The following is an 11476-nucleotide window of genomic DNA, read 5'->3' on the forward strand; positions in this document are numbered from 1 at the left end:
GCAGCGAGTTCAAAACACGGCAGCAAGAAGCAGTCGGGGGGGGGGGGAAGGCAAGGAGGAAAGGTTGCATGTTAACAAAGCTGTCAGAGAGGCCAATTCTTTCTTTCTTTCCTTTCTTTCTTCCTCTTTCTTTCTCTCTTCTGTTTCTTTTTTTCTCTTTCTTTTTTTCTTTCTTGCTCTTTCTTTCTTTCTCTCCTTTTTCTTTTCTCTTTATCTTTCTCTCCCCTCTTTCTTTATCTTTCTCTTTTCTTTTTCTTACTCATTCTCTCCTTTTCCTTTTCTTTCTCTATCTTTCTCTCTCCTTTCTTTCTTTTCTTTTTTCATTCTTTTTCTCTCCTTTTTCATTTTTTCTTTCTTTCTCTCTCCTCTTTGCCTGTTTCTTTTTCTTTCTCTCTCTCTCTTTTTTCTCTTTCTCTCCTCTTTTTTCTTTCTCTTTCTTTTTCTTTCTCATTCTCTCCTTTTCCTTTTCTTTCTCTATCTTTCTCTCCCCTCTTTTTATTTCTTTTCTTTTTCTTTCTCATTCTCTTTTCTTTCTTTCTCTTTCCTTTCTCTTTCTTTCTTTTTTTTCTCGTTCTTTCTCTCCTATCTCATTTTTTTCTTTCTCTTTTTCTTTCTTTCTTTCCTCTTTTCTTTCTCTCTCCTCTTTCTTTCTCACTCTTTCTCTCTCTCTCTTTCTTTCATACTCCCTAATCTTTTTTAACAATGCCTGGGGTGTGTGTGGCCAAAACGGAGGGGAAGGGAGGGAGGGGAGGGGGGAAACCTAGGCCGCTGCAGTTCTTCCAAAGGAACATAATGAGGCTCATTGTTGGGTTCTGATCAAATCGGCCTCCTCCTCCTCCTCCGTGGCCTTGTGCGTTGAAGAAAGCAGCCAAGGGATGTGTGTGTGTGTGTGTACACCCACATGAGAGAGAACAGAAGGCAAACCAGATCAAAGGAGAACCAGCCTGGGTCGTTTTATTTCCCCCCCTCCCGCAAATTCCTAGGACTGCAGAAGGGCCCTGGATTCGATTCGTGAAAATATATGCCCAGCGTTTCGAGGCTTGCAACCTTACGCAGCGGCCCCCTCCCGTCATCAAGGCTACGCGCAGCTCCCCTTTAAAGGAGGGAGGGGGAGAGTAGCAGTACCTCCCTCCTCCCCTGTCCTGTAGGAGGCGATGTAGGAAAGAACCACGGCTTTTTTTTTTTGGAGGGGAGGGAGGGAAGTGCGTCTTATACTCTGAAAAATACGGCAATTTGTGCGAACCAAACATTGATTTAAATAGCAATAGCAGTTAGACTTATATACCGCTTCATAGGGCTTTCAGCCCTCTCTAAGCGGTTGACAGAGTCAGCATATTGCCCCCAACAACAATCGGGGTCCTCATTTCACCCACCTCGGAAGGATGGAAGGCTGAGTCAACCCTGAGCCGGTGAGATTTGAACCGCCAAACTGCAGATAGCAGTCAGCTGAAGTGGCCTGTAGTACTGCGCCCTAACCACTGCGCCATCTCGGCTCTATTAAAGGGGAGGGGGGAAACACCGCATGAGAAAAAGGACTCACCTGTTGAGGGAGGCAGGCAGCCTAAACAAACGTTCTTTCTCCACAGGGAAATTGCCCCAAGGCATCGTCCTTTGGAACAAAAAAACACCGAAAGTTACTCCAAGGTTGTGGGGAAACTGCCTTCCGGCGTTACATATAGACTTTGCAAATCTGGGCTGCAGTTCCACCGGCCGCCATTAGTGGGCAGCAGCACAGGCGAGAGGTTTTTCCCCGAAGCCCTCTCTCGCCCTCTGGTGGCCGCCTCCGTTTCCGCAACCCAAATATGATCCCGAAATGGGCCAAACTTGGGAAAGGAAAATTGGAGAGCCGTCAGACAAAAATACTGACGGCCATAAATGGGGTCCGCTCCTGGGGCGATGTGCTTTGTGACGGTCGTGACATACGGCCGTTCACCGCAAGGCTCGATTGCGGTCATAAACGGAGGATGGCCTGCCAATGACAGATGGGGAGGAGGAGACAGTGGGGCGGGGAAGTAAAGAGCAATGGATGGTAGCTCTCTGAGCTTCGTGGTTTCCTTGCGGACGTTTCATGACCCAACTAGGTAACATCATCAGTGCTAGGAGGAAGGGTTTTTTGTGAAATGAAGCAGGGAAGAGAGTGGAAAGAATGGGAAAAGAGGAGGAGGGAGAGGAGGAGGAGGGGCAGAAGGACTGTGGGGTCCTTGATGCTCTCTAAACGGGGTTGATTTCTTGCGGACGTTTCATTACCGAACTAGGTAACGGCATCAGTGCTAATAGGGAAGGAGGTGTGCTCTTTTTTTATATAACAGTTGCTTGCTCTGTATGTAAAGTGTGGGAAAGACTCACCTTCTCCAGCTGGGTTCAGCAGGAGGGGACAGGTACGCCGGACTGTAAGGAGAACTGTCGATGTGATGGGGGAGTTAAGGAAAACACAATGTTGTGGGTCACCAGCAAGTCCTCGTTGTAGGCTGAACCCCGAAGGGGAATCCTTTTGCTCTTCAACTTCCAGCCCAATGTCGGTGTGGGTTTATGTCTGTCCCCACCCTGTTGTGGCCCAGCAGGAGCCGTTGGAGCTGCCACCAGACTCCGACAGCGAGGGGCCCTATGAGTCGGCCCTGGAGGATGTGGAGGACCCTGGACAGGGTTCCGACCCCGAGCAGGGCGCAGAGAGACTGGTTGGCCACCAGGTGGCACCTGAGCCTTGGATCAGTGGGGAGGAGACAAGAGAGAGGGATCCAGAAACCAACTGTGAGTTGTTCCGGGATGCACGCCGTCGAAGGACTACTCGGCGTCAAGAACAACTACGTAATTACAGGAGGTAATTATGCTCAGCTGGTGGCCATTAGGCTCCTCTCCAGACTATAAAAGAGACTGCTTGTGCCAGGCCCTTCTTGCAGAAGTCAACGCTTTGACTAAAGAGAAACAAACCTGGCAGGCTGGATTGCTGCCAGAGTTTGTCTGAATTGCTGCCAAAGTTTGTCGGCCTTGCTGCCAAGGTCCTTATCTGTTTGTTTACTTGGCTTTCAGCCACCGAGAGTCTGAACTTGTTATTAAAGGACATTATCATTTAAGCTTGTCTCGGCATTTGTTACTGGACGGAGGAGGGGGTCAGAACACCACCCCATCTCGCCAAGGGTGTGTCTCGAGGTGGCTGGAGTTGTGTTGCCTAGCAAGCAAAGGGGAAAGAAACAGCCATCTCGAGGCGAAAGGATATTTGTCGTACATAACGTCGCAGTGGAGAAACCATCCGGCGGGGATCCCGCTGAACTCGTTCCACCAGGCCGTGATGCCGCGTGCCCCGGGCAGAGTCCAGAGGAGAATGGAGGGGACCCTGGAGGGAGAAAAAAGAGAGGCAATGCGGTTGGCACAAGAGGGATCTGTGAAAGTTGTGAAAATCTGAAGCGGGGTCTGCGAAATTGGGGGAACAGGAATTCCCTGTTCCTGTGTGTCAATTCCAACTACTTGTGTGTCAATTCCAATACATGGGTGTCAATTTCAATGATTTGTGTGTCAATTTCAAAAATGTACATGTCAATTTCAAAAATGTACGTGTCAATTTCAAAAATGTACGTGTCAATTTCAAAAATGTACATGTCAATTTCAAAAATGTACATGTCAATTTCAAAAATGTACGTGTCAATTTCAATAATAATACTCAATAATTTCAATAATTGTCAAGTTCAATACAACATGCATCAATTTCAATATCAATTACTGCATGTGTCAGTTTCAATAATTTGTGTCAATTTCAATAATTTATGTGTCAATTTTAATAATATTTAATAATTTCAATAATTGCCAGGTTCAATACAACATGCATCATCAATTTCAATTTCAATTACCATGTGTCAATTTCAATAATTTGTGTCAATTTCAATAATAATAATTTCAATAATTGTCAGGTTCAATACAACATGCATCAATTTCAATATCAATTACCGTATGTGTCAATGTCAATAAATTGTGTGTCAATTCCAATACATGGTGTGTCAAATTTCAATAATTTTCTGTCAACCTCAATAATTTGTGGATTAATTCTCAACCGTCACACTTTCTACAATTTGTAATGGAAGATGGGTTTGTGTTTTTTTTGTTTTTGTCTGTGTTCATTTAAAAAAAAATTAAAAACATTTAAAAAATAATAATTTGTGTATCAATTCCAATACACCGTCAGTAACACATTGTGCAGTCAATTTCCATAATTATGTGTCAATTACAGTACATCGTGTGTCAATTTCCATAAACTGAGTGCCAATGGATGATTGTATCTGAGTCAGGCGGCAGCCTGGGCTAAACCTCTCCGGCCAATCAGGAAGCCCCACGCAGAAGAGCGAAACCATCATGGAAGAAATGGCAGGGAAGATCCCCGGATGTTGGTTTGTTCCGACGACGGGTTACCTGAAACTCAGCTGCGCCGCTTCCAATCTGGTTGACGTTGGGCAGTGATCCGCCGTAGTAGGGCCCTCTGCTGTGCGCCAGTCGTAACTTCTGAGCCTGCAACTGAAGGCGGGAAGAGAAGCAGAATAGTGGTCAATGCATAGCCACCCGCACGAATCCTTCACTGCCCTGGGCAAGCAACCGCTTTGCGAAGCTGATGGACGACATTCTTTCCGACATGCCACCATCTCAGTGTGTTTACACTCCTGCAACGGAGGCTCAAGCTAGCTGAGTGAGGGCAGAGCCGGAAGCAGGCTACCATGCTCACTCCTGGCACCCCGACCCTTCGAGGTAGCCTCGACTTACGACGACAAGAGACCGAAAATTTCCGTTGTAAGCCGGAAAGCTGTTGGGTCCGTTTTACGGCCTTGTTTAGTCACCGTTGTGAAGTGAGGGGCATTTTTTAGAGGAGATTGGGACCACCGTGTGTCTGGAATGGACTAGGATCTCTTGCTGGCGCCAGGGGGTTGGACTAGAAGACCTCGGAGGTCCCTTCCGACTCTGTGATTCTGTTAGAGAGACTGCAATCCCATCAGCGATTCCCTTAAAACCACGGCGGTGGCAAGAAAGGTCGTAAAATGGGGCAAAGCTCGGTTGACAACTGCCTCGCTTAGCAACGGAAATTCTGGGGGCTCAACCACGGTCGTAAGTCGAGGACTACCTGGAGACAGTGCTGGAAGAGGCCCCGAGGACTGATATCTCTGCTTGTTTATCAATCTGGAAGAACTGGTTGGGGAAATATTCGGGACTGTCCTTTCCAGCTACCGAACCTGCCTGCCCTGTCTATGAAAATGTACAGATTTAACAGAGTTGGAAGGGACCTTGGAGGTCATCCAGTCCAACCCCCTGCCAAAGCAGGAGACCCTGCACCATTTCTGACAGTCTCTTCTTGAAAGCTTCCAGGGATTAAGCTCCCACAACTTCCAAAGGCAACTTCTGTCCCATCGAATATAGAATAACAGAGTTGGAGGGGTCCTTGGAGGTCATCTAGTCCAAGCCCCTGCTCAAGCAGGACCCTTCCCCCCAAAAAAGCTGAAATCTCACACACTAAATATTTGAAAACCTAAAAAAAAAAAAGGGTCACGTGTCCAACAGGATGACGGATTAGAATCTGCCATTTCTGGGGCCACTTCATGTCGAGATGATAAAATATTTCAGATTATTCATTGCTTCCTTCCTTCCTTTCTCGATTATCATCTCAAAATAAAAAATAAATAAATAAAAAGGACACCAAACCAGGTTTGCAAAAGTATCGCTCGTTCGCTCGGTCCTTGCAAACTGTCATTTTTGCACAATTTTTTTTTTAATCCAGGTTTCTATCCAGTGCCGACAAATTTTAACTTAATTCTTCCATAAAGGAAGATAGATAGATAGATAGATAGATAGATAGATAGATAGATAGATAGATAGATAGATAGATAGATAGATAGACAGATAGATAGATAGATAGATATTTTATTCCTTATTTGTACCACCCCCTTGACTTGGGTTGTGAGCCGCCCTGAGTCCCCTTCGGGGAAAAGGGCGGCATAGAAATATAATAAATTCAATTCAATTCAATATTGAGATATATTGAGATAGAGATAGATAGATAGATAGATAGATAGATAGATAGATAGATAGATAGATAGATAGATGATAGGTAAATAGATAGATAGATAGATAGATAGATAGATAGATAGATAGATAGATGATAGGTAAATAGAGATAGATATATTGAGATAGATAGATAGATAGATAGATAGATAGATAGATAGAGATAGATATATTGAGATAGATAGATAGTTAGAGATATATAGATATATTGAGATAGATAGATGATAGATAGATAGATAGATAGATAGAGATATAAATATAGATATATTGAGATAGATGATAGACAGACATATAGATATAGATAGATAGATGATAGATAGATGACAGATAGATGATAGATAGATGATAGATAGATGATAGATAGATGATAGATAGATGATAGATGATAGATAGATGATAGATAGACAGACATATAGATATAGATAGATAGATGATAGATAGATAGATAGATAGATAGAGATATAAATATAGATATATTGAGATAGATGATAGACAGACATATAGATATAGATAGATAGATGATAGATAGATGACAGATAGATGATAGATAGATGATAGATAGATGATAGATAGATGATAGATAGATGATAGATGATAGATAGATGATAGATGATAGATAGATGATAGATAGACAGACATATAGATATAGATAGATAGATGATAGATAGATGATAGATAGATGATAGATAGATGATAGATAGATGATAGATAGATGATAGATAGACAGACATATAGATATAGATAGATAGATGATAGATGATAGATAGATGATAGATAGATGATAGATAGATGATAGATAGACATATACAGAGATAGATAGATGATAGATTGATGATAAATAGATAGATAGATATAGATAGATATAGATGATAGATAGATATAGATAGATTGATAGATATATATTCATAGATAGATAGATAGATTAATATATATATATATAAAATCAAGGAGGACTTTTTAGATTTGTAAATTGAATGGAAGGAGGAAATCAGCCTCGTGAACACAAACTAAAGGTTGCAAAGAGAGCAAATCAAGAGGGAGGTTTTGGCCTTTTCAGTTCCAAAAAAACTTTCTGTTTTGGGAGCATCCAATTGCAGAATTCTCTCCCCCCCCCCCCCCAATTGCACAGGTGTTTCGCATGCAAATCTTGGAGGCGAGCGATTGAACCAGCGCCGATGCCGGGAAATTTCGTTGGGCTTTCCGAGTTGGAAAAGGCTGGCATTGTGCTGGGGTTGGAAGGAGAAAACCCCGCTGGTGCCAACCCAGTGCCCAGCTGAGACCGTTCGCTCCGGCCAATCCCTGCCAAGGCCCTCGGTCGGAATGGGAGAAGCGCTGCCCGAAATCTGAAGTTTGGGAAAAGAAGATAAGGAGGCTTCTTTGATGTTTTTTCTCACGGTGAGCCCACACCCAGGGCAGGGGGAACCGGGGGGGGGGGGCACCGGACCCTTTCGGAAGGTGATTTTTGGGGAGTTGGAAAGAAACCAGGGGGCAGGGGGCAGCCACCATGGAGGAGAGGAGGAAGGGAAAGAGGAAAAGGAAGGAAAAGGAGGAGGGAGGGAGGGAAGGAAGGGAGAAAGGGAGGAAAAGAGGGAGAAAGGGAGGATAGAAAGAAAAAGTAAAGGAAGCAAAGGGAAGGAAGAGAGGAAAAGATAGATGGATGATGGAAGGAAGGAAGAAGAGAAAGGGAGGGAAGGAGAAGGAAGATAGAAAGAAAAAGTAAAGGAAGGAAGGAAGCAAGGAGGGAAGGGAAGAGAGGAAAAGCTGGAAAGAAGGAAAAAGAGAAAGGGAAGGAAGGAGAAGGAAAAGATAGAAAGAAAAAGTAAAGGAAGGAAGGAAAAAGAGAGGGAGGGAGGGAGGAAAGATAGAAAGAAAAAGTAAAGGAAGGGAGGAAGCAAGGAGGGAAGGGAAGAGAGGAAAAGCGGGAAGAAGGAAGGAAAAAGAGAAAGGGAAGGAAGGAGAAGGAAAAAATAGAAAGACAAAGTAAAGGAAGGAACGAAAAAGAGAGAGGGAGGGAGGGAGGAAAGATAGAAAGAAAAAGTAAAGGAAGGAAGGAAGCAAGGAGGGAAGGGAAGAGAGGAAAAGCGGGAAGAAGGAAGGAAAAAGAGAAAGGGAGGGAAGGAGAAGGAAAAGATAGAAAAAGTAAAGGAAGGAAACAAGGAAGGAAAAAGAGAGAGGGAGGGATGGGTGGAGGAAGGAAAGAGAGAAAGAAAACGTAAAGGAAGAAAGGAAGGAAGGAAAAAAGGGAAGAGAGGAAAAGATGGATGAAAGGAAAAAGGGACAGGGAGGGAAGGAGAAAGGAAAGATAAAAAGAAAAAGTAAAGGAAGCAAGGAAGGAAAAAGAGAGAGAGGGAGGAAAAATAGAAATAGAAAGCTAAGGAAGCAAGCAAGGAGGGAAGCGAGAAAAAGCAGGAAGGGAGGAGAAAAGAGAAAGGGAGAGAGGGAAAAGGGAAGGACAGAAAGAAAAAGTATAAAGGAAGGAAGCAAGCAAAGGGAGGGAAGAAAGGACGGAAGGAAAAAGGGAGGAAAAATAAACCAAAACAAACCAACAACCCTACTGGCTCCAGAGGGAAAGTTAACCCTGGTTAAGCGTCTAACCATGTTAGTTAGAGTCTTGCGTTCGAGGGAGGCCCAGCCATCCCGTCTATCCCATGTTGGGCACCAGACAATCGCGGGGCATCTTGGGACGATGCCGACGCCATGCCCCAAGATGGTGGCGTCCCGCCTGCGTGTTTTTCCCGTCCTCCGTCCAGGCTAATTTTGAACCCTCCCCGGAGACTCCCCGGCTTTCCCAGGGGGGGGGGGAGTGGAGGAGGGGGGCGGATCTGCCGGACGGAGACAACACCACAATCGCAACTTTGGTTGTGATCCAGTTGTAAAAATAGTGGTGTGTGTGTGTGTGTGTGTGTGTGTGTGTGTGTGTGTGTGTGTGCAATGAGAGAGAGATGGGAAATCCTCCCCCCCCACACCACTTCCAAAGATGCCTCCCCTCCCTTCCACGATTTACGGCCAGTCCTCGACTTACGGCCACCCCTTTGGCCCCAAATTCCCCCGGCTGGCTAAAGCGAGACGTTGTGGTTAGGTTTCTGCCCTGGTCTTCCTCGCCGCCGTTGTTCGGCGGATCACGGCCCTTGTTCAATGAGTCACGTGGTCGTTAAGCGAATCTGGATTCCTCCATTGAGTTTGCTGGTTCAGGAAGGTCGTAAAAGGGGGTCCCGTCTCACACACACACACACACACAGAGGGACGCTGAGGCCGTCGTAAGGACAAGCGCCTGAATTTTGATTTCAGGATCGCAGGGAGGCTGCGACGGTCGTAAGTGCGAAGAATAATTATAAGACCCCCCCCAAAAGGACATTCTCAGGCTACCAAGACCCCCCCAACCCAGTCAATGGGGTCAAAGGGCAATGACCACACACACCCATCACTCCCCAGCTTTCCAACCAGGACAGCTCCATGGGCGTAAAGGCCCACAGTCCCCCCCTTGGGCTGGGGAGGATGGGCATGAGAACCCCCGATGCCTCCATGGGGAGGAGGGATGAGAGCTGGGCCAGAAGCCGAAGCATGGGAACTGTAGTGGGGGAGAAGGTGAGGATGATGGGAGCGGAGCCCATCGCCTCTCAAAGGCTGGGAGAGGGAGCAGGGAGAGGATGATGGGTGGAGTAGTCCAGCGCCCTCCAGAGACCCCCAACTGAGGTTGGGCAGAGGACAATATGTGAGAGAATCCACCCCCAACTCAGGCTAGGCAGAGGATGATGGGCAGAGTAGTCCATCCCTCTCCCGAGACCTCAACTGAGGTTGGGAAGAGGATGATGGGTGAGAGAATCCATCCCTCTCCAGAGACCCCAACTCAAGCTAGGCAGAGGATGATGGGTGGGAGAATCCATCCCCAACTCAGGCTAGGCAGAGGATGGTGGGTGAGAGAATCCATCCCCAACTCAGGCTAGGCAGAGGATGATGGGCAGAGTAGTCCATTCCTCTCCCGAGACCTCAACTGAGGTTGGGAAGAGGATGATGGGTGAGAGAATCCATCCCTCTCCAGAGACCCCAACTCAAGCTAGGCAGAGGGTGATGGGTGAGAGAATCCATCCCCAACTCAGGCTAGGCAGAGGATGGTGGGTGAGAGAATCCATCCCCAACTCAGGCTAGGCAGAGGATGATGGGCAGAGTAGTCCATTCCTCTCCCGAGACCCCAACTAAGGTTGGGAAGAGGATGATGGATGAGAGAATCCATCCCTCTCCAGAGACTCTAACTCAAGCAAGGCAGAGGATGATGGGTGAGAGAATCCATCCCTCTCCAGAGACCCCAACTCAAGCTAGGCAGAGGATGATGGGTGAGAGAATCCATCCCCAACTCAAGCTAGGCAGAGGATGATGGGTGAGAGAATCCATCCCCAACTCAAGCTAGGCAGAGGATGATGGGTGAGAGAATCCATCCATCTCCAGAGACTCCAATTCAGGGCAGGCAGGGGATGATGGGTCCCCAACTTCCCCCCCAGGGGGGGCAGCCCCCCTCCCCAACCGGAAGTGCCGCCCCCGACCGGAAGCGCCCCCTCCCTCCCTCCCTCTCCTCACCCGGGTGGTGCCCAGCTCCATCATGACCTCCTCGAAGGCCGCCGTCTCCTCGGCCTGGCGCTGCTTCTGCAGGGCGATCTTCTCGCTGAACTTGCGCGGGTTGGACGCCGCCGCCGCCGCCGCCGAGGACGACGAAGACGCGGCGGCCGCCGGGGAAGACGAGGCCGAGGAGGCGGCGGCGGAGGACGAGGAGGCCCCTCCGCCGCCGCCGCCTCCTCCTGAGGACGAAGAACCCGGCGCGGCGGCCCCGGAACCCCCCGCCGCCGCTGCCGCCGCCATCTTGCTCCGCCGCCGCCGCCTCAGCGGTCTCCTCCTCCCCCCCCTCCCGCTCGCGCCCCGCCCCTCGCGCGCATGCCCCGCGCGGGTGTACGCCGGGAAAGCGAGTGCGCCGCTCTCTCCGACTCCGCGGCAGGGAAACCCCGTCAGGACTACCCCTCCCGGCGTGCCCCGCGCGGACGCGGCCGAGGCGGGGGCTCGCGAGCGCGGGGCACCCCGGGAGATGGAGTTCCCCCCGCGACGCAGACGCCCTTGCCTCGGGCCCCGCGGGGACTCCAGTTCCCGGTGGGCCCCGCGCGCTCCCGGCGATTTTTCCCCGAGGGGAGGGGGGGAGTTGGCGCTCCCTTCCCAATTCTGATCTTCTATGTTAAGTGTGTCTCTGGGCATGCACAGAGTGCTTTTCCCTTGCCCACTTGACAGGCAGGTTGCCACCTATGAATTTATAAATAGAATTAAATTGAATGTTATTATTTTTTACTATTTATATTAAGTTGAGCCTTCTGGTTCTCCATTTAGAGTGCAATCTGATGATTTTTTTAATTCAGTTAAGTGTGATTTATTTATTGCATTTATTATCATCTATCTATCTAATATC

At 47.8% G+C, this 11476-nt stretch overlaps 1 protein-coding gene across 1 annotated transcript in view; it reads right to left on the bottom strand.

The window, feature by feature from the left end:
* CRTC2 (CREB regulated transcription coactivator 2) overlaps window positions 1–10890 on the bottom strand; it is a 20763-nt gene extending 9873 nt beyond the window's left edge. Inside the window, 5 exon segments of the mRNA XM_087705078.1 lie at window positions 1541–1609; window positions 2347–2406; window positions 3213–3331; window positions 4399–4500; window positions 10606–10890. Of these exon segments, the coding sequence (XP_087561204.1) occupies window positions 1541–1609; window positions 2347–2406; window positions 3213–3331; window positions 4399–4500; window positions 10606–10884 (629 nt within the window). The 5' untranslated portion in view covers window positions 10885–10890.
* Window positions 10891–11476: the final 586 nt, after the last annotated feature.

This window comes from Thamnophis sirtalis, unplaced genomic scaffold (assembly GCF_051295495.1).
Source record: "Thamnophis sirtalis isolate CommonGarterSnake01/CBP01778 unplaced genomic scaffold, rThaSir2_p1.2 scaffold_2, whole genome shotgun sequence".
NCBI classification, from domain to species: Eukaryota; Metazoa; Chordata; class Lepidosauria; order Squamata; family Natricidae; genus Thamnophis; species Thamnophis sirtalis.